This window comes from Diabrotica virgifera, chromosome 1 (genome assembly GCF_917563875.1).
Source record: "Diabrotica virgifera virgifera chromosome 1, PGI_DIABVI_V3a".
Lineage (NCBI taxonomy): Eukaryota > Metazoa > Arthropoda > Insecta > Coleoptera > Chrysomelidae > Diabrotica > Diabrotica virgifera.
In genome coordinates, this window is record NC_065443.1 from 54,031,473 (window position 1) to 54,055,935 (window position 24,463).

General features: G+C 34.6%; 1 protein-coding gene across 1 annotated transcript in view; it reads left to right on the plus strand.

The window, feature by feature from the left end:
• The window catches only part of LOC114324969 (myeloid differentiation primary response protein MyD88), a 50,160-nt gene extending 26,524 nt beyond the window's left edge, over positions 1 to 23,636 (plus strand). Inside the window, exons 4-6 of the mRNA XM_028272901.2 lie at positions 2,891 to 3,271; positions 20,931 to 21,192; positions 22,827 to 23,636. Coding sequence (XP_028128702.2) covers positions 2,891 to 3,271; positions 20,931 to 21,192; positions 22,827 to 23,145 — 962 coding nt within the window. The 3' untranslated portion in view covers positions 23,146 to 23,636. The remainder of the gene's footprint in view (positions 1 to 2,890; positions 3,272 to 20,930; positions 21,193 to 22,826) is intronic.
• The last annotated feature ends 827 nt before the right edge of the window (positions 23,637 to 24,463 follow it).

A 24,463-nucleotide genomic window follows, 5' to 3' on the forward strand; every position in this document is an offset into this window, starting at 1 on the left:
ATTCAAAATAACTAAGTTCGAAAGTAAAAAAAAATAGAATTCATTTATCTTAATTTTCTTCATTTGCGGAAGCTGTATTAAAAATTTTAAATATAAACACCAGTTTGGCTGCTTAATAAAAAACCCAGGTTTTTTCCTAAAAAATCAGTTGGTTTAAACCTGCCTACCCTGCTGCCAAACTTTCATTATTTTTATAATATTGTTCCAAAACAAAAACCATAGATATAATAATACATAGATTAGGCAAGCTACGAAAAATAGCGTAACGCGGAGTAGTTCATCGGTGGTCTATCTACTTCTCTCTACCGGCGCTTAGCTTTCTCTCTCTAGCATATAATGGCCGCTGCCCGCTCCCTTGGTTTCCGTAGATAATACCGTACCAACTGAGTAACTGAGATTATTTAAAAAAAAACTGAACAAACACATAAGCAGGATTTTAAGTTTCTTACGAGAATATTTAATTATGTAAAACAAGCAGTAAGTAATAAGAAAAGACAAACGTATTTTACTCTATTTTTGTCATACATTAAATAACAAAGCTATGAAATAATCTAAAAGCAGCGCTGCATGCTGCATTTCTAGCTTTCGTTCCGTACGCGGACCCATAGGCCATGATCGTATTTCTACGTTGGTATTCGGAGTCATGTCGGCAGATAATCTGATTTCAAATTTGCTTCTCCTCTACCTATGTAAAAATCACCGGGGTTACACGCAGAGTGACGAGTTCAAATTTCGGGCATATCTATCTCTTATAAGCAATTTAGTCAACTGCATACAAGGAGCTGTTTTCATGAATTTAAATGGGATTTACCAAAATTTGACAATGACGGGCTTTGTCGACTGATTTTGTGGAATTATGAAGATTCTTCTTCTTGCAGTACCGTCTCCTATCGGAGGTTGGCTACCATCACAGCAATCTTAACTTTGTTGGCTGCAGCTCTGAACACCTGTATTGAACTGCACCCATACCACTCCCTTAAATTTCGCAACCAGGAAATCCTCCTACGTCCCACATTTCTCTTTCCCGAGATTTTTCCTTGGATTATGGGTCTTAGCAGAGAGTACTTTTCTCCTCTCATTATGTGGCCTAGATACTCCAGTTTTTTCGTTTGTATGGTTTTTATGACTTCGCATTCCTTCCCCATCTTCAGCAAAACATCTTGATTTGTTACTCTTTCTGTCCATGATATTTTCCACATTCTCCTGTAACACCACATCTCGAATGCCTCAATGTTTTTGATGTTTATCGTTTTCAGTGTCCAAGCTTCCATGCCGTACAGCAGAACGGAGAAAACATAGCACCTTATGAAGATTGATTTTATTTAATTATTTATATAAATAAATATAATTATTTATATTATAGATACTTAATATTTATATAAATATATATGTATTAGGGTTTTGGAGAATGGCGAAAATGTGAAAAGTGGGATACAGAAACCATAAATAGCTCGAGAGGATTTTTGGAGTTTCTTAACTTTGCTTTTTTCAGAAATATTTACATTCTCAGATAATTTATTTAATGTATTGCAATGCAAGATAAACGAGATTGATTTCTGTGTAAAAAAAATTTGCGAATTTAAAGATGTTATTAACAAAAATTGAAAAATGTTGGAATAATATGGTGACAAGACGTTTTGAGCCTAAAAGGAAACGCATACGCACTGATAATGTTGGAGATGTCCCATAGTGCTACCGCCGACTATTATAGTCTATAATACTATCAGATTTTAGATCAAATATGCCAACGAATGGAAAAGAGGTTTAAGAATTTTGATGACCGAGACTTTCGTTCAGGTAGAAGAATTGAATTACATTATAAATAGGTGTTTTTACAATTTTTTTATAAATTGCTTCCCCTGTTTCAAATTTCACCGCACGCCCCTGTAGACCACTGTATTTGATATTGGCGTTACACCCAGAGACATGTTAAGGATAGACCGTGTTAGTCATATGCCACTCAATGCATCGAGGTGTTACGCCGACATAGGATTGAGTGGTCTAGCCATCTTTGTCTGTCACATGCGCGGGATCGCTTGGTTAATAGAGATAGATAGACCATCGATCGACTGTTTCAATGCTGTTTCCGCGTTACGCTTTTTTGGTGAGTATCCCTTATCTACTCTTAATATGACAATGGTTACACCCCGATGCATTGAGCGGCATGTATACTGAATTCGCTCTACAGAGATTCACTTTGACACATTCGGAATAGGAAACATACAACACAAAAATTCCTACCTCACACTATTAACTGCTAAAATCAACTTAATCTTTCATTAAAAAAAGAAGAATTATTAGAAATAGTGGGAGTGTCTACCAATCTCATAAAATTTTGTGGAGTTCATTTCTACAAAATATTTTTATTTTATACAATAAATAATTTTCTCATTTGTTATCAATACATTATAATGGTGTAAATAAATAATTATTGATTGGCGTTAAGGTTTATGTTAATTTTTATGTCTGTTTACTATTAATAATATTGTCTATGAGCAGGTGCGTTGGTTGTGTAGTAATTTCCAGTCACTTCTGACAACTGAACTTCCCAAAAAAGAAATTACTAACGTCAGTGTCAAAGTGAATCTGGATAGAGCGAATTCAGTATCCCTAGCCTGGTCTATGGTTAGTATGTCTATGATAAAAACGCGTTGTTCTCTCGTGTAACGCTTCATTTTTACTAACCCTAAATTGTCAGCTGTCAAACTGTTTTCTTTTTTTTTCATTTTTTTTGTCAACCCTTTACTGCGCAAATGGCAGCAAATTCAAATCTTGCAAGAATTTTGCCATAGCCATTATTATTATTGATTTTTAAATAAATAAAGTGTGTTTATTTTGTTTATGGTATAAAAGAAATGATGTATTATACAATGTTGAATATTTTTTTAAGAAAAAGACGCAGAATGGTTTGAAGCAAATCCTGACGGCTACAGAGCCCAGCTCCAAGATATTGACGACAAAGACATTATAACACACGACGATGCAGAACGAAAAAGTCTAGGTCTTCCACCACAAACTTACGATGCCTTCGTGATGTTCAGTGACGACGATATCAACTTTGCTATTGAGATCATCAACAAATTAGAAGTACAATATAAAATGAAGTTGTGTGTTACTTATAGAGACGTCATCGGAGGAGAAAACAGTCACGATGCTGTGATTAGGTTGATTTCTACCAGGTGCAATAGAGTGGTTGTTGTAGTATCTCCTTCATTTTTGGAATGTCCAACTCACAAATATTTTTATACTTTGGCCCGAATGGAATCTATTGGTAAGTATTATTTTAAAAATGGTAATTAATGTATAAGGGTATATTTCTCTATATTTTCTCCTTCGTAAGGTACTTTGGGAAAATTATCAAAATACACGGAAAAGTTATTTACTCGCAATTTTATTGCTGGAATCGAATCTTAGGATTCTATATATTAATAATATAGGTATGCAAATTGCAAAGTCCGCAGATAGTGTGCTATTTTTTTTTGTAAACAAAATGACGCCCCCAAATCCTGTTTTTTTTTTCAATTATTGCTCTATAACTTTAAAGATTTTAACTTTACACCAAAAACACCCCAATAGAAATTGACCGTTATTAAATTCTGCATGGAGACATGTTTTTCCCGATTTACTACGATGAAAATTTTCGTCGGAAAAAGGGGGCTTTTACAACAAAATATTTAATTTTCAACTAAAATTTTAGGTAATTATTTATCAATAATTAAATAACTTGGTGACATAAAAGCCTTTCTGATATAGGTTATATTTCCAGAAGCCGATGGAAATTGAATAAATAGTTTAGCAACAATTAAATTGTTAATTAACAATTTACGGCCGCAATAATAACCAGAATAATTATGATACATCAGAATAACTACGATTTTTGTATAAAATGGCTCTATACCTATCTAACCTACTTTACAGAATTGAAATTGGACTATTTACGCGGCCTTAGGAATATTTTAAAATTAACAATTTTTTGACTTATGAACAAATAGAATATCTCGAATAAAAATGTTTGTTATAGTAAATAGACTAATTTATTATAACAAAACTAAAGCATCTTAAACAATACAAGAGAAATAACTCAAATAATTCAAGAAAACAAAAGTTTAAAAGTTTCGCGGCGAAATACGAATAACATTGGCAACAAAAATATGTACAGAATAAGAAACAAAGACAACAACATTGCTACGAATAGAGCCAAAATCCAAGGTTGTCGAATCGTTTTATCGCGAAATGTATGAGAGCACCAACGCAAGGCAAGATCAGCCCCTGCCCAAAATCACAAACCAGGGATCAGAATTAACGCCAGAAGTAACACCATACGAAGTTAAAAAGACACTTTCCGAAATGAAAAATAATAAATCCCCTGGCGATGACAGAGTAGTGATCGTGGCAATCAAACAAGGTGGAAATAAAATTATCCAGGTTTTGGCCAAACTTTTCACCGAATGCATTTACCAAGGAAAAACCCCTTCCCAATGGAACATTGCAGTCATTGTTTTATTGCACAAAGAAAGGTGACATAACAGATCTAAAAAAACTACCGTCCTATCAGTCTGCTATCACACATATATGTATAAACTTTTCACAAAAATTATCGAAAAAAGACTGGAGGCTAAGTTAGACTTCTGTCAGCCTAGAGAACAAGCTGGGTTTAGATCCGGATATAGCACTAACGACCACTTACTGGTAATAAAAAGCTTGATAGAGAAGTCGGCGGAATACAACAAACCATTGACACTGATATTCGTGGACTACGAGAAAGCATTCGATACCATAAACCAGCAGAAAATGTTAAAAGCATTGACAGAATGCCGAATAGACCATCGCTACACTAACATGATAAAACATATCTACCACAATGCAACGGCTAGCGTTATACTCTCTGATTAACAAACAAATAAATTCTATATGCAGCGAGGAGTAAGGGCAAGGAGACACCATCTCACCAAAGCTGTTCACAACCCTTTTAGAACACACTTTTAAGAAGGCTGATCTGGACGAATATGGTATCAATATAAATGGAGAGAAGCTCAGTCATTTGAGATTCGCAGATGACATCGTCCTTATAGCCGATCGTATGGATGATGCAATAATAATGTTGAACAAGTTATATCAGGCTTCCTTAGAGGTCGGACTAAAGATTAATAGACTAAGAGCCGCTATAGATGAAATTTCTTAATCATTTTAGGCACAACGGGACCCTATAACTTAAATAGTAGAACCTAAAAGAAAAGGTTTGAACACTGTGCCGTCACTTTTCAGTGGCACATGCGTCGACAGTGGCGCATCAAATTTTCCACTTATGGACGGGATACATAAATTAAAAAATACCTTCCGTCACTACCAGGATTCAATTTTTTTTATTTATTTAAGTTCTATGTGATTGAGACATAAGATTTATCGTAATTTTAACCCACCACCCCCTTCCCCCTGCCCCCACCATCAAAAACTTTATTTTTCGATTTTATTTTATTTTTGGTGGGATGCAATCAATTTTAAAATTTCAAAAAATTCACACGCATAGTTAAGGCTTTTATATAAAACATGTCTATTTTTTATAGACCTGTAGGTTATGTTTACATAACCTCAAAAAAATTTTAAAATTGTTTTTTTGGAAAAAAATATATAACTTTTTTTTTGGGAATAGATACAGATCTAATTTTTTCTTAGTCTTGTGTATTTTATCAAACACTATATTTTTAAATTTTTTCAGATTTTTCTGTAATACTGGTCACCTTCAAAAATCCAAAAAACTGTTTTTTAAGGGGGTTTTGGGGGGTTTGAACGTGTTTGTCCCATTTTTAAATATTCTAAAGGACTCACTTACTTCAAGTTACATATATCCTATAAAATCGAAATTGATTTGATATATTATGAGGTCTATAAAATAGGGGAAAATCCTCCAAAACCCCCCAAAAAGCAGTTTTTCGGATTCTTGAAGGTGGCGAGCATTACGGAAAAATCTAAAAAAAATTAGAAATATAGTGTTTCATAAAACACACAAGATTAAGCAAAAATTAGACCTGCAGCTATTCCCCAAAAAAAAGTTATACGCTGTTTTCAAAAAAAAAAATTTTTTTAATTTTTTGAGGTTATGTACACTTTACCTACGGGTCTGTAAAAAATAGATATGTTTTATAAAAGCCTCAACTATGCGTGTGACTTTTTTGAAATCTTAAAATTGATTGCATCCCAGCAAAAAAAATAAAAACGAAAAATGAAGTTTTTGATGATGGGGGCAGGGGGAAGGGGGTGGTGGGTTAAAATTACGCTGAATCTTATGTGTTAATCACATAAAACTTTAAAAAAAATAAAAAAAATTGAATTCTGTTATTAAGGGAGGGTACCTTTAAATTTATTTATCCCGTCCATAAGTGGAAAGTTTGATGCGCCACTGTCGACGCATGTGCCACTGAAAAGTGACGGCACAGTGTTCAAACATTTTCTTTTAGGTTCTACTATTTAAGTTATAGGGTCCCATCGTACCTAAAATGATTAAGAAATTTCACCTATAGCGGCTCTTAGTCTATAATATCAACAAGACGCAAATAATGACTAATCTGGTGCTAAATCGTAATATTGTTGTTAATGGAATGGATATTGAGCAGACTGTATCTTATAAGTACTTGGGACATGAAATTCGGTTGGGAAGAGATAACCAGACGTGCGAGCTCCCACGTCGCATAGGATTAGCCTGGGCAGCGTTTGGTAAACTGAGCTATGTATTTAAATCGGACTTACCCATATGCCTGAAAAGGAAAATCTTTGACCTGTACTCACTTATGGAGCGGAAACATTAACACACAAAAAAGGTAGTGAACACGATTCGCATAACTCAGAGGGCTATAGAGCGCGAGATGTTGGGTGTCTCCCTCAGGGATCGAATCCCAAACGAAGAAATACGTCGTAGAACAAAAACAACGGACGCCGTCGAAAGAATCGCGTCGCTCAAGTGGAATTGGACAGGACACGTCGCCAGATTGTCAGACAACCGATGGACAAAACGTCGAGTGGAGACCACGAGAAGAAGCACTACGGAGCAGAGGACGACCACCAACCAGATGGGCTGACGATCTGAAGCGTATTGTCGGCAACTGGATGCAAGCCGCACAAAACAGAGAAAGATGGAAAGAGCTGAGGGAGACCTATGTCCAGCAGTGGACGAGTACGGGTTGATGATGCTGATAAAAGCATCTTTGACACTTAGTAATCCATCAGTTAGATGGCTCTATTCGAGTTACTTGGGAACAAAAAAAATGAAGAGAATCGCTCCATGGGAAGCCGAGAAAATTCAGTTTTTTAACGTATACCGATTTTGAACTTTGAGATTCTATTTGTTGCAACCTAATTTTTGATTGGAATTTCGGTATTTGTGGTATTTTTCACTCGTGATACCGATCGTTTTTATTATTTTAATATATGTTATGAGATGAATCTCTTAAAGATATGAAAATTTGTATGGAGAAAGAACCGAAATAAAAAGGTGATGGTTCGAAAATTACCATTCTATTGTTTATAACTTCGCCGAACATGCCGGTAAACTTTGTCCCATCGTTGGAACCACTCATCGTAATTAGGTGTTTTTTCTTTTAAAAGAAGCATCCTTTTGCGTTTTTTCCAATACCGTTTTCATAATTTAATTTAATAGTTGCCGAGGTTGCCTATTTGTTTATAAGCCAAAAAGTTGATAATGTTTTTAAATTATTCCTGAGACCGCTTAAATACTCCAACTTCAATTCTGTAAATTACGTTAGGTAGGTGTAGAGCCATTTTATACAAAGATTGTAGTTATTCTGATGTATCATAATTATTAAAGGTACTAGTACACTTTAGAAGACCAAAAATAAGCATTCTTTCAAGATTTTTTTGTCAGAACCTTTATTAAAAATGGACATAAAACTTTTTACATACAACTTTACGGTCAACTTTTGTGACAAAGTCCAATATATCTGTTATTATAAAATATATGAAAAAAAGTTGTTAATAAAAGTTATAGACACCTTTAATGTACACATTTTAAAATTAGCGAGAAATATACAGGGTCTTCGATAACACGGTACCAAACCAAAGTTATGTTTTTTTAAATGGAACACCCTGTATTTTATTCAAAATCTGGTTTCTCTACATTTTTCTGATTAAAAATATATAACACTTGTCTAGGGTTATACTGAGTGTTTCAAAGTTATGAGCACTTTTATCAAAAAATTATACTGATTTGATCGCCCTGTATGATTCTAACAGTATAATATAAACTTATTTTTTTACTGCTGTTGACTGTCAATATTAAAGTAGTTTTGCAACAACTTACAATTTTTTTATCACTACACAAATTGTATACAGGGTAAGTCAAAATGCAAATAAAAGATTTTCTTCATATTTTTAAATGGAACACTCTGTATTTTATATTACCATCGAAAAGTTCTTTCATTATACTTGCATATCTTTTAAATATTCCCTATACCTAAAGTTATTAGTTTTCGAGATATTTTAGTTTTATTGTTGATAACTCATAGATACGTTTATTACAGTAAATTAATTACCCTTAATATTAGAAACCTCCGATGAGTTTGTTAATGATAATTAAAATTAGACTGCATTTCATTTTTTCTCCAAGTCTATGATAAATTCTATACAATAACGACAATTTTGTATTTACTAACAAAATGATATTAATTTTCCGCGAAGAAATGGGAACTATAAATTGCTGCAAGTTCTTGTTTAAGGTGGCTTTGAAATAATTGACACAAGAACTGTCAGATGTAAGATTTTAATTATCTGTACGTTTTTATTTTTGTTATTGATTATAATTGTTTGCCGTATTGTTATAATTGTTATGTAACAATGAATTTTAGTCGTGAAGAAATGACAGACATGATATGGATTTTAGGAGAGTGTTTCAAAAACTCATTAGTTGCCACAAGAATTTATAAGGAACGGTGTCCATAGCTTCAACAACCAAATAAGAGAGAATTTGACAACTTACTAGATAGGTTTCATCGTACTGGTTCTGTTTATGAAGCAAAGGAAAAAACAAAAATCATTATTACGGATGAAAATGAATTAAATGTTTTACTGCCTGTTACAGAAAATCCTCATACAAGTATTCAAAATATTACAAGAAAGCAAGATATAAATTATGGATCTATCCAAAACATACTCAAGAAAAACAACATGCACCCATATCATATACAATTACATCAGGAACTTGTTGGGGATGATTTCGAACGAAGAGTACAATTTTGTCAATGGTCACAACAACAAATAGTTATACAGAGAGATTTTTTTGAGTGTGTTCTTTTTTTTTGAGACAAGGCAACATTCCACAAAAATGGTAGTGTAAACAGACACAATTTTCATTATTATTCCACAACCAATCCGTACTGTGCTCAGACACATAGTCAAACGAGATGGTCCTTAAATGTTTGGGGTGGAATCATAGTCAATTACGTTATGGGTCCTTCTTTCTTTGAGGAATCGGTAAATGGTGAGGTTTATTTAAATTTTCTAGTGAATCATTTACCTATTCTACTTGAAAATGTACCATTAAACATCCGCCAACATATGTGGTACCTTCACGACGGAGCCCCTGCTCACCACAACGCACTTGTCAACGGTGAACTCGATGAACTATTTCCTGAAAGATGGATAGGAAGAGATGGGCCAGTTCACTGGCCACCCAGATCACCAGAATTAAACGAAGTTGACTTCTGTTTTTGGGGTTATATTAAAGATGTAGTATATAGGACACCTCCAACAATAGTTGACGATAGGAAAATAAGGATTCAAAACGCCCTTCAAAGTGTCACACAACAAATGCTTACAAACATCAGTAGGTCTTTCGAAACTCGTCTCCAGGCTTGCGTAGACGTTATGGGAGGTCATTTAGAACACCTTTAATAACATAAGAAGTACGTTGTATTTAATTTAGTTTTTTTAATAAATTTTAATAAATTAAAGTATTGTTATTAATAACTAAGTAATTCATGTTGTTATCAACAATAAAACTAAAATATCTCGAAAACTAATAACTTTAGGTATAGGGAATATTTAAAAGATATGTAAGTATAGTGATAGAACTTTTCGATAATAATATAAAATACAGAGTGTTCCATTTAAAATTATGAAGAAAATCTTGTATTTACATTTTGACTTACCCTGTATACAATTTGTGTAGTTATAAAAGAATTGTACATTTTTGCAAAACTACTTTAATATTGACAGTCAAAAGCATTAAAAAAATAAGTTTATATTACACCGTTAGAAACATACAGGGCGATCAAATCAGTATGATTTTATAATAAAAGTGCTCGTAACTTTGAAACACTCAGTATAACCTTAGACAAGTGTTATATCTCTAGAATCAGAAAAATGTAGAGAAACCAGATTTTGAATAAAATACAGGGTGTTCCATTTAAAAAAACATAACTTTGGTTTGGCACCGTGTTATGGAGGACCCTGTATATTTCTCACTAATTTTAAAATATGTACATTAAAGGTGTCTATAACTTTTATTAACAACTTTTTTTCATATATTGTATAATACCAGATATATTGGACTTTGTCACAGAAATTGATCACCCTGTATTAAAATCTAACTCCTAGAGAATACAAAAAATATATGTTTTTTCATTTATGCACGTACACTAATATTGTAGAGGATACCAAAGTCGAGGCCTCGAAAAAAAAAGTAGCTCCGATGGCGGACAGTTAATCTCAGGATTGGGATCTCTGAATCAAAAAAATCGTACGGCATTTGAAAAAGGAAGGTTTCTTGCGTGACAATTTACTACCGATAGTGAAAAATTCCGCAAAAAAAAATTTAACGGAAATTTGAAAAAATTTTGTGAAAAAATCGCCCGTTTTTCTTCAGTTTTTCATGGTTAAAAAATATTTATTTTTCATTTTTTGGTCAAATTGTGGTAAATTGTCACGAAACCTTCGTCTTTCAAATGCAGTACGATTTTTTTTAATTCAGATATCCCAATCCTGAGATCAACTGTCCGCCATCATTTTTCGAGGCCTCGACTTTTGCGCCCTCTACAATATTAGTGTACGTGCTTAAATAAAAAAAAGATATATTTTTTGTACTCTCTAAGAGTTAGGTATTAATATGTTGAAAGTTCTATGTTCATTTTTAATAAAGGTTTTGAGAAAAAAATTCTTGAAAAAAAAAAGATTATTTTTGGTCTTCTAAAGTGTACTAGTACCTGAAGTTATTATTGCGGCCATATGGATTCAATTGCCATCGGCTTCTGGAGATATAATCTATCAGAAAGGCTTTTATGTCACCAAGTTATTTAATTATTGATAAATAATTACCTAAAATTTTAGTTGAAAATTAAAGATTTTGTTGGAAAACCCCCATTTTTCCGAGGAAACTTTTCATCGAAGTAAATCGGGAAAAACATGTCTCCATGCAGAATTTAATTACGGTAAATTTCTATTGGTTGGTATTTCAACGACACAGGTTGTACACGAAGAAAAAAAGAAGAATATATACGTCTTAGAAGAGAGGAAAAACGTAGCCATCGACGTAAGAAGAGGGAATACGAACAGAACACTCTCAATGAGATACAAAGCTTATTTGATAAAAATGAAACGAGAAAATACTACAAATCCTTAAATAATAGCCGTCGAGAATTTAAACCCCGATTAAAAATTTGTAGAGACACTAACGGTGAAATTCTACATGACAAAAACTCAGTTCTTAACGGATTGGCACAACATTTCAGCGAATATCTAAATATGTATAAACGATATTGAAGAAGGTTACAACATAGTAAATCAGCAAAATCTACATCATCAACTACACAGTGAAGACCCAACAAGAGAAGAAGTGTCAAATTCCATCCTAAAACTCAAATAAAGCCCCAGGAATCAATGGAATCTGTTCTGAAATGTATAAAAAAAGGTGGTGATCAACTATTTGCTGCAATCCATAAATTAATAGTACTTATATGGCAGAATGAACTGGTACCAGAAGAGTTGCTAAATGGAATAATATGTCCGTTGCATAAAAAAGGTGATCAACTGTATTGTAAGGTTTATAGAGGCATTACTCTGCTAGCATTTGCGTATAAAATCTTCGGAAATGTATTGTTTGAAAGGCTGAAACTTTTCACTAAGGATATTGTTGGTCAATATCAATGCGGATTCACTGCTGGAAAGTCAACTGTACATAAAATTCAAGCGCATAGGCAGATTCTAGAGAAGTCGCTAGAATATAACATAGATACCCACCATCTCTTCGTCGACTTCAAAGCAGCCTATGACAGTGTTAAAAGAACTGCATTATATAATGCAATGATAGACTTTGGGATCCCACCTAAGTTGGTTAAGTTGACCCAACTAACAATGCAAAATATAAGATCGTGCGTTAGAATTCAAGGAGAAAACTCGACGTTCTTTGACATTAATAATGCTCTAAGACAGGAGGACGCGCTGGCGTGTCTCCTCTTTGCCTTGGAAAAGGCAGTCAGAAAATTAAATATTAGAATGAATGGAACTATTTTTAATAGATCGACGCAAATTCTCGCATTCGCTGACGATATAGTTATAGTGGGCAGAAGTATGAGAGACATGGTGCAGTGTTTTACAAGGCTTTCGGACGCGGCAAGTGAATTAGGACTTGTGGTAAACGAGGAAAAAACCAAATATATGTTGGTTTCTAAAAACTCCCGAAATATCGAACAGAATTCAAATTAACAACCATACCTTTGGGCAAGTCAAGGAATTCATATATCTTGGATCGCTAGTAAACTCAATAAACAGGACAAGCGACGAAATAAAAAGACGCATAGCAATATCAAACAGAACTGTTCACGGTCTCCAGAAACATTTAAAAAATAAAAATATAGAACGTGCAGTAAAGCTCAATATATTTATACAAGACCTTAATAAGACCGGTTTTGATATATATGGGGCTGAAACGTGGAACTTATCTTATAATGGTGAAGGACTTCTTGGTATTTTTGAGAGAAATGTTCTTAGAATGATTTTTGGGGCCGTAAATGAAAATGGGCTGTGGCGTCTAAAGCCGGGTCCAGACACATGTAATGTAATGCGTAACGTAACGTGTAATGAAACGCGAATTCTGCGTTTGGGCGGCACTACGAGCATTACATGTTACATGTACCATTCGCGCTGGAGCTCGCCGGGACCCATCGGAAGTCGGTTTTTTCCGTGAACACAAAGGCGCTCGCAGCACTCGTTTGGACGGCGTTTGTGAAAGTTGTACCGTGTGGACGTTCATTATGTGGAGTGACGAACAATCGCTTGACGAATATACCTGCTTATACCAACAAAACCCCGGTATTTGGGATCCAAAAAAATTTTTCGAGAATAAATAACTAATTCTGCTGTATGTATTTTAATAGGAAAATATGTACCTACATAAAATGCTTCATATCTACATATCGCATGCATTTCAGATCTATTAATGGATGCGTGCACAGAAAACGTAATTTGCTTTTTTAATAAAATAGGTTACACTGCTGTGTCATTGACATAAAAAGACCTAAAACCACATAAATATATATGTATGTATGTACATAATAAGTAGTATGTACATCGTATGTACTATTTAATTATTATATATTATATTTAGTAAGTACATTTATTTCTACTAGCCACCAATGATCGGTTATTAGAATATCCCAGTTATAGTATTATTTCTGATTGGCACGAAGGCTATAAAACAGTATTGCTACCTGGGAACTATTGTAAATGAACAGTGGAGCAATGTACAAATGTACAGGAAATAAAGTGCCGCATAGGAAAGGCAAGAACGGTGTTTAACGAAATGAGCTCCATCTTCAAAAGCCACAACATATCCCTAAATTCAAAAATGAGACATTTGAGATATTACATTTTCTCTGTATTGTTGTACGAAGCGAAGGCATGGACGCTTTCAGACACCACTATTAAAAAACTTTAATCATTTGAGATGAGGCTTTATAGATTACAGTATCTGGGACACGTTAGTCATCTGCAGTCAATATTGCAAAGTAAAGTCAAAGGTAAGCGAGGACCCGGTAAAAGGAGAATGTCATGGCTGAGGAATTTGAGAACATGGTTAAAGAAAGCCTCAATGGAACTGTTTCGAGCATAGATTTATAATACTCTAGATTGCGCCTTACGATCTTAAAATGGGTGACGGTTGCGACAGAGATAAATGAGCCTATTTGGTCGGTAGTCTCTTTCTAATTCAAGGGGAGTATCGACGACGTCACTATCCTACTCTGTCATCGAGTATTTTCGATGGTTTGACAGTTCGAGCGGATGGCGACGAGAACTGGTCGTTTGTCTTCGGACGTGAATAATCCTGGTTCGAATCCCATACCAATCTTAACTTTTTTTATTTTTTATTTAATCAATATTGCGTTTATTAGATATTATTACATCTCTAAAATAAATCTATGCAAAGAAATATATAACAAATAAGAAAAACTGTGTAGGTACCTATAGATTTTTAAAAATATAAAAGCCAATGTTATTTTTTTTAATAAGTTAATGGTAGGATAGTATAAAGTAATTAAAAATATTCGTAAAAAATTACCAATAATTAATATCAACATAATGTACTATCGATTTATTAATTGAATCGGTCACTTCAAAAACAACACGAGTCACATATTCCTAATTTTACAGAAGAGCAAAGAAAACTTAACTATATAGTCGAAAGATGGATGAAATGAATGACATCAAAATTCAGAGTTATATTGTAGTTTTGTTCCTAATGTTTTTACTGGACTGGTGTCGTTTTTGCACACAACATTTATCCTCTCAAAAAGTTAGTTTCTCAAAATTGTGGACTTTGCTGTTATTGAAATGACCGATTCAATTATAAGTAATTAGACATTATTTTTATTTATGAAACTATTGTTACAATTTTTTAAAAAAGTAGAAGCAAAACAAATATTATTCACATCATTCGAATAAGGACGAATTTATATTAATAACGAATGACTTTTATTTTACTATGCAGTTCACAAATTATGTATTCCAATATTAACTTACTATACATACATAGGTACATTTATTATCTGCTAGATTTACTTAGGTCCATTTTTCAGATGTAAAAATATCTAATAAACGCAATATTGATTAAATAAAAATAAAAAAGGTAAAGTTGGTATGGGATTCGAACCACGATTATCCACGTCCGAAGACCAAAGACCGTTTCTCGTCACCACCCGCTCCAACTGTCAACACATATTACTCGATAAAGTGGGATAGTCACGTCGTCGATATTCCCCTTAAATTAAAAAGAGACTACCGACCAAATAGGCTCATTTATCTCTGTCGCAACCGTCACCCATTTTAAGATCGCAGGGCGCAATCTAGAGTATTATATATCTATGGTTTCGAGCCGCATCGAGCAAGGTTATAGCCAGGGAGGTAGTGTCAAATTTGACCGGAGCATTTTAGCATGGCTCGTTTCTTATTATTTAGGTAGGTGTTCCAAAGCTTATTAACAAATGATGTGTCAGCTGGCCCAAAACCGGGGATTTTAGGCAAGAAAAGCTAAAATATGAAAGTTGATGGACCAACGCTACAGCTTAAATGTCAAATATTCATATACGTTACTCAGAACATTTAATGGACTTGCTTACTTGGCACCTACCTTTCACTCAGAAGATCGGGGTTCAAATCCTGGCGCGGAAAATTCTTTTTGTTTTTTAAATTGACATTTTATTTTGAAAAATATTTATTTTTATAATACCATGTTTTTATTATTTATACGAGACAATATAAAAAAAATCTGTATGTCTTTTATAGAATTATGCATAGAACTTATGAAATAGCATATATACATTTGATCATAAATATTATGATTGACCTTAATAAGCAAAATTGTTGTACATGAACCCCTGAAGCTTCCTGAGTTAGTACGACAAATCTAAGTGAAAAAGGGGGTTGGCCTCCCCACCCCACTCCCGACAATTTTTTATCTTTTTAGACAAACTGTTTTTTGCATAATTTTATGTGATGTAAAACCAAAAGATACATACAACCCTAATTTTTCACTTTTCTATCACCAACCCCCATTTTTTTAATAGCAATCTAATTATTTCCCTGTTCTCTATAACATATAAAAATGAATTTTTGTCTGTATGTCCCTTATAGAATCGTAAACTATGCATTTAATCATATTATGATGACCTCAAGCAAAGTTTTTGTACTTACATGAACCCAGGAAGGAGTTAATACTTAATAATATATACTTAATATACTTAATAATTAATAGAGTTAAAAGAGTTAATACTTTTTTATTATTAACTAGCTGACCCGGCAAACTTCGTACCGCCTTAAAACTAAATAATGTTTGAATGTTTAATACCTAAAATTACCAGAAAGCCAAAAAATACTAAAAAATATTGCGTACCCATACTTTTTTCTACCAAATGCATAGTTTACGATTCTATAAGGGACATAGGTACAGACAAACATTCATTTTTATATATTATAGAGAATAGGGAAATATTTAGATTGCTATTAAAACATGGGGGTTGGTCATAAAAAAGTGAAAATTTAGGGTTGTATCTTTCGGTTCTACAACATATAAAATTAAGAAAAAACAGTTTGTCCAAAAAAATAACAAATAATATCTCCCTTTTCACTTAGATTGTTGGTCTTACCAACTCAGGAACCTTCAGGGGTTCATGTACAACAAATTTGCTTATTAAGATCAATCATAATATTATGACCAAAAATGCATAGTTTGCGATTCTATAAAAGACATACAGATTTTTTTATATTGTGTCGTATAAATAATAAAAACGTGGTATTATAAAAATAAATATTTTTCAAAATAAAATGTCAATTTAAAAAACAAAAAGAATTTTCCGCGCCAGGATTTGAACCCCGATCTCCTGAGTCAAACGTAGGAGCAAAGTAAGCAAGTCCATTGAATGTTCTGAGTAACGTATATAAATATTTGACATTTAAGCTGTAGCGTTGGTCCATCAACTTTCATATTTTAGCTTTTCTTGCCTAAAATCCCCGGTTTTGGGCCAGCTGACACATCATTTGTTAGTAAGCTTTGGAACACCTACCTAAATAATAAGAAACCAGCCATGCTAAAATGCTCCGGTCAAATTTGACACTACCTCCCTGGCTATTATGATTTCCAATATGATTTCTAACATCCGAAACGGATAGGAACCAGAAGAAGAAGAATATAAATCTCTTGTTGTCAAAAATCTTAATGTTAGTGCCAGTCTGTCTTGTGGTGAAATTGCAGATTTCATCACAGTATCTTGTCTTAATTTTAGAGGCAATCTATGTTAATAAAAATATTCAAAATCAGTAGGCGACATCCGGGTAAAGTTTTTATATTGGCCACTCATTTGCTGAGATTTTATTTTTTCAAGTAAACTAGATCTTTTCTGATACAAATCAGTTTTCCTCCATCGACGCTTCTTCTTCTTCTTAACGTGCCCTATCAAGTCCCCTTGACGTTGGCGATTAACATGACGAAACTGTCTCTGTCTCGAGCTATTCTAAATAGGTGTTCTGCTTTCTTTATTCCTGTCCACTCCCGGATATTCTTTAACCAAGAGGCCTGCTTTCTACCAATTCCTCTGCGTCCTTCGATTTTACCCATCATAATAAGTTGAAGAATATTATACCGGTCTCCCCTTACTACGTGTCCAAAATAGGCCATCTTTCTATATTTGATGTTATCAAGCAGCTCGCGGGTAGCATTTGCTCTCTTAAGGACTGCCACATTTGTCAGCATAGCCGTCCATGGTATTTTCAGAATACGTCTGTGCAGCCACATTTCAAAGGCCTCCAAACGGTTAATGGTGGATATTTTTAATGTCCATGCTTCGACACCATACAAGAGGACTGACCAAATGTAGCATTTAATCATGCGCTTTCGAAGTTGAAGTTGCAAGGTATCATTACAGAAGAATGACCTCATTTTTAAAAATGTCATGCGGGCTATCTCGATTCTACATTTTATCTCTTTATCTGGATCTAGTTGTTCAGTAATATGGCAACCAAGATATTTAAAACTGGGTACTCTTTGAATTATATGACCATCAACATATAAACGTGAATCTTGATGGGCCAAACGGCTAAATACCATGTATTTTGTTTTTGAACAGTTTATATTTAGGCCAAACTCTCTTCCCACTGTGTCAATGGCATTTAAAAGATGTTGTAATCCATTCATATCATCACTTAAAATAACTGTATCGTCTGCATATCTGATTGTATTTATCGGAATTCCATTAACCTTCACACCCCATTCCAAATTATGCAGCGCTTCCTTAAATATTCTATCTGAATACAAATTGAACAACAGTGGGGACAGTATACGACCCTGTCTGACACCTCTTTGTATTTTGCATATTTCTGTTGATTCTCCATTTATGCAAGCTGTCGCTGTTTGACGCCAGTATAATTTTTCTATGATTCGCACATCTTGGCTATCAACTCCTTTATCCTTTAATATTTTAATTAATTTGTGATGTTGTACTCGATCAAAGGCCTTCTCATAGTCAATAAATGCAGCAAAGACGTCTTTCCTTTGATCTCGGCATTTCTGCAATAACACATTTAGTGCAAAGAGTGCGTCCCGGGTTCCCAGTCCATTTCTGAAGCCAAATTGTGTTGCATCCTGGTCTTCTTCACATTTATCTCTGATTCTACTGTGGATTATACGTAGACAGATTTTCAAGGTGTGGCTCATAAGGCTTATCATTCTATAGTCGCTACAGTTTTTCGGACGTTGTTTTTTGGGTAGGGTTATGAATTCGGACTTTAACCAATCTTCAGGGATATCACCAGTCGAATAAACATCATTGAAAAGTTTGACTAGTATTCCAATGTTTTCCTCATTTATGAGCTTTAACATTTCTGTAGGTATGTTGTCGGGACCAACGGCTTTCTTGTTTTTTGCCAATTTTATAGCATGTTGTATTTCTGATTTTAGTATTTCTGGTCCTTCACCTTCATCTAAAGTGTCCAGTTCTTCGGGTCTATCATCATTATACAGTTCATTTATATAATTACACCAGGTAGTTCTAATTTCGTGTTCGTCTATTATCATTTTTCCCGACGAATCGGTTATAGTATGTGGAGTTTTCTTATAATAAAGACCAGCTACTTCTCTAACTTTTTTAAACATATTAAACGTATCATGTTTTTCATTCAACTTTTCTAATTCCTTGCATTTATCCTCCATCCATTTTTCTTTAGCTACCTTTATTTTTTGTTTAATTAGTTTCTGTTTTTCTTTGTATTCTGTTTTGTTATCTTTCAGTTTTCTTCTCTGCTCCATCAATTCCAGGATTTCATCAGTCATCCATTGTTGTTTTTGTGTCTCTGTATCGTTGTTGTATATTTTTCCATTACTTTCCAGGTAAGATCTTTAAACGTGTTCCATATTTCTGTATTGTTTTCATTTGTTGAAGTCTTTAGCTGATTATTCAGGTCATTTTCTATTAGCGTTTTGTTGGATGCTGATATATGTAATTTTGGTGTTTTGGGGCTTTCTTCGACTTTTTTGAGCTTCACTTGGATGTCAGCGTCCATCGACGCACCGAACGTTATTTCCGGTCTTCAATTAGTAAATACATACAAATTAATAAAAGCAGTAAAAACCTACCTGCTGTCATGACCTCCCTATTCGGCTGTTCGTAGCAACTGAGTGGAAACCAAGATTCGTTAAACCATTCGTGTGGACGTTCGTGTGATGTCCACCCTGTTGATGCTAAATTACACGTAATCTTACATTACACGTTACACGTGTCTGGACTCGGCTTAAGATACAACTTTGAACTGTATAAGTTATACGTCGGTCCAGATATTGTGAAATTCGTTAAAGTGGAGAGACTTAGATGGGCTGGACACATTGCTAGGATGTCAGATCACGAATACACTAAGAGTTTAACATTTTCAAAACCAGAGGGCACAAGAAGTAGAGGACGGCCACGAAGAAGATGGATTGATGATGTGGAAGAAGACCTAAAGATTCTAGGGGTCAGAAGATGGAGGGAAGTTGCCAGGAATCGGCAGGAGTGGCGACTTCTTTGTGAGCAGGCCAAGATCCACAACGGATTGTCGAGCCATTTATGATGATGAATTTCTATTGGGGTGTTTTTGGTGTAAAGTTAAAATCTTTGGAGTTATAGAGCAATACTTGAAAAGCGTACGATTTGGGGCGCCATTTTGTTTATAAAAAAATTAGCACACTATCTGCGGACTTTCATCATCATTATCATTTGGCTCTACAACTCTATGTGAGTCTTGGCCGCGTTTACTATTTCCCTCCATTGTTGTCAGTCCTGAACAGCTATTTCCCATTGCTGTACTCCCATTTTGCGTAGATCACTGGCTACTGCGTCCTTCCATCTCTTTCTTGGGCAACCAACTGACCTTCTACCATCGGGCCTTTCCCATAATGTGGCGTTCATGATGATGATGATAAGTGTAAAGTTTGATGCGCTACTGTCGACGCATGTGCCACTAAAAAGTGACGGCACAGTGTTCATACGTTTTCTTTTAGGTTCTATAGATTCTTATCGTGCCTAAACTGATTAGGAAATTTCACCTATACCGGCTCTAAGGGCCGGTTGTTCGAACGCTAATCAACAATGATCATTATCAAATAATTAATTACTGTCAATGTCAACTTTAAAAACATAATTAATTACAATTCTGAGACTATAATCAATTAATATAAAAATAATTATTAACATAATAATAAATCTCAAAATTGTAATTAATTATGTTTTCAGCAACCCAAACAAAGTTGACGTTGACAGTTTTGGTGACAGTAATTAAATATTTGATAATGATCATTGTTGATTAGCGTTCGAACAACCGGCCCTTAGTCTATTATCTTTTTCTTCGTCTCCGAAAGAATGGCAATGTCTAGGTTGCGATAAATCTTCATGCATTTTGTTTTTTAGAAACGAGAAGACGAAAAATTATTCCTTGCATATACAAGAAGTGCTTTGACTTGCCTATAGAATTTCGAGCATATCATCTGCTAGACTACACTAGAATGGAGTCTACGTTCGGAAACTTTTGGGATCATCTTTACAAATCACTCAAAGTTGTAATACCTCCGTCCACACCAAGTGATGTTACGTCGTCCACGCAACGTGATGTTACATCGTCTACGCAACGTGTTCCTCCAATACCCCAAGCTGCCATAGCACCAAGGAAAAGGTAAGCATTGAATGTTAAGTGAGTCATAGTCTAGACGCCAAATAGAGGTGGTCACCGTGGCCTTTTCAATTCTGATGGGTAAATCCAACTATTTCTTATGTATTTTTGGCTGCTGATTACGAATTTTGATTGTGGATTTCGATCCGAGTGCTAAAAAATTGTTATAAATAATTTGATTATTAACAAAGTAAGTTGTCAATCGAAGTAGCACAGAAAGCGACAATAAATATCGTTCCCATACCACCAGATTGACAACAGGTGGAATACTTTCTTTGGTTACACCTCCTGAGATTTTCAAAATTTATAAATCAAACAGGATGCCGAGGAAAGTAAGATGAGATAATTTTAAATAATTCACAACTCATCTGCTCAGCGTGGTAAAAGTTCCAACAAGAAAGATTCCTTAATACTCCTACAAAAGAGTAAATGAATTAAAAATGTATAAACATTTTCAATTTCTTTGCAACACGAAAATGCAGCAGCTGCATAATACTTTGGTTAAATCGGAGAGTGCAGGAAGAGTCTATACCAGTTTCGGAGCTCTTTTCCCCCTCATCAGTAGTCCCATATCCTCTTCTCCTCCGATTTCTCCAGGTATTACACGTTGGGCCCTTCCGAATTGCAAAGAAAGAAATGTCACGGATAAACTAGAGCCATCTACCGAAAAACAAAGTAAGTTATCAATCGAAATAGCACAGAAAACGACAATAAATATCGTTCCCATACCACCAGATTGACAACAGGTGGAATACTTTCTTTGGTTACACCTCCTGAGATTTTCAAAATTTATAAATCTAACAGGATGCCGAGGAAAGACTGAAAATACATAACATTTTAGTACTTGCTTTCTAAGATTTAGGCTGTGGTCTCTACTACATAATATTTGTTTCATATTAGTGAATGCACTTCTAGCCTTTTCTATTCTAATTCTGATTTCTTTGGTATAATCGTTTGTTTCACTAATGTTTGTCCCTAAATAGTTACAATTCTGAACTCGTTCTATCGTCTTATTATTTACGTGTAGATTGATGTTTCTAATATTTTTCTTTGATATAACCATGAATTTTGTTTTCTTTGTGTTTAGTGACAGACCAAATTCTTCACTCGTTGCAACAACCTTATCTAAAATTCTTTGTAGATCTGGAATAGTTTCTGCTATTAGTATTGTGTCATCAGCGTATCTAATTTCACATATGGGTAGGCCATTTATTTTTATGCCTGCTACTTCATCTCTAAGGCTTTTTTGAATATTTCTTCTGAGTATCCATTAAACAGTGATGGCGACAAGACACAGCCCTGTCTAACGACTCTTTTGATTTTTATTTTATTGGTGTTTAAATTATTTATTCTAATGACAGCTTCTTGTTTACAATACAGGTTATTTATTATTCTTATATCCCGTATGTCGATGTTCTTTGTTCTCAGTAGTTTTATTAACGGATTAGATTTCACCGTATCGAATGCCTTGTTATAATCTAGGAAGCAGACAGAGGGCGAAATCCGCCCTCGAAATTCGTAATCAGCGGCTAAAAATACATAAGAAATACTTGGATTTGCCCATCAGAATTGAAAAGACCACGGTGACTTAGCTGGTGCCTAGCCTATCAAGTAACAAACTTATCGATCGATTTTAGCATTGAATCAACAAAGTCCACGAATCACGTCAAATTCGAATTTTTGGACCAACCTACAGAAGTGCCTAAAGTTGAGAATAAAACACCACCCGTAGAAATTCCTGTAGAAACTCCAGCAGCTCCTCAACCGACTCCATCCACTGATGAACTCGCCCACACGGAACTGAAAAAGAAAAACTCTTTTATTCGAAAGTTCATGAAAATCGTTCAAAAACACGATGATAAATCAGTAAAAGAAGTACCACAAATCAACGGAGTCGCTCCGAAGAAAAAACGATTCTGGAAGAAAAATAAATTAAAAATACCGGTGGCTAATTGATGAACGTGGAGCATATAATTGAGGTTATGATTATTAGGTATCCATGTAATTTCTCACAGTTATTTTGTGATTCTATGAAAAAAAAACAAGGTTACTATTAACCGAGTAATATGTAGACATTTATTTGAACGATTGATTTTTTTCTGGAGTGTCTATCAAATATAGTGGAACGTTATTTTTCTTGAATCGTCCATTTAGTATAAGCTAATGAACATTATTTAGATTATATATCTGTGATATATATCTAGATATATATATCTCTATGATATATATAGTTATATATCTAGATTATATGTCTATCGGTCTCGGCAATCAAGTGTAGTAGGTACTCACTATATAGACGAGAATTCTTGTGTTTAAACCAAGTAATTTTTTAAGTTAGTAACTAAAGAACGTAGCAAAAATACTTAATATTGTTTGTGAGAAAACATGTTATGAATGAAAGTCATAATGTAATAAATATAAAAGTAAATTGACATAAAAAATCAAAATTAATACTGAAATTTCCTCCTCTGCGTTGTACTGCACTTTCCATGCGAGATATTCAGGGCCTCAATAAGTGTCTGATTCCTGAAGAATTGCTTCCCACTCTTCATGTAATGGAGGCTTTAGCTCCGCCACTGTCGCTGGTGCTGGATTACGGACCCGAACTCTGCTTTTGAACTCATCCCATAGGTGCTCGATGGGATTCATATCCGGACTCAATGGAGGCCAGTCCGTGATTGTTATATTGGTGTTGATTAGGTAATCTTTCGTAATCCGCGCTGTGTGACATCGAGCATTATCATGCATTAGTATGAAGCCGTCGCCGCAGTAGCCGGTGTAAGGAACAACATGGTCTTGGAGAATATCCGCAATGTAATGATCCGCTGTCAAACCCCCTCCGCCACCACCAACGGGCACGAACACAAGCTCTGTTTTTCCTTCTAAAGGTACACCACCCCAAAATATACATGAACATGCAGCAGTGGGCAAATAGTTTTTTGGGTCTCGGATAGACACGTCGTAGTCTGTCGTTGCTTTATAAGCACATTCGACTCTTGTCAGATAACGAAACTCTGCTCCATTGGCCAAGATCCCAATTGACGTGTTATCGGGCAAACTGAAGTCGAGCTTGTTTCTGGCGTGCGTTCAATTTGAGCCATGTGTTAGCTTGTATGGGAGTCAAAGTGGCAGCCTTAAGTCTTCTCCTAACTATTCACTGAGTGATGGTGATACCTCGAATATTCCTCATGGATTGTTGAAACTCAACTCCTGTCTCATGCCGATTCCGCAAGGCACTCAGGACAATGAATCGATCGTCCCTCTTTGTCATTAC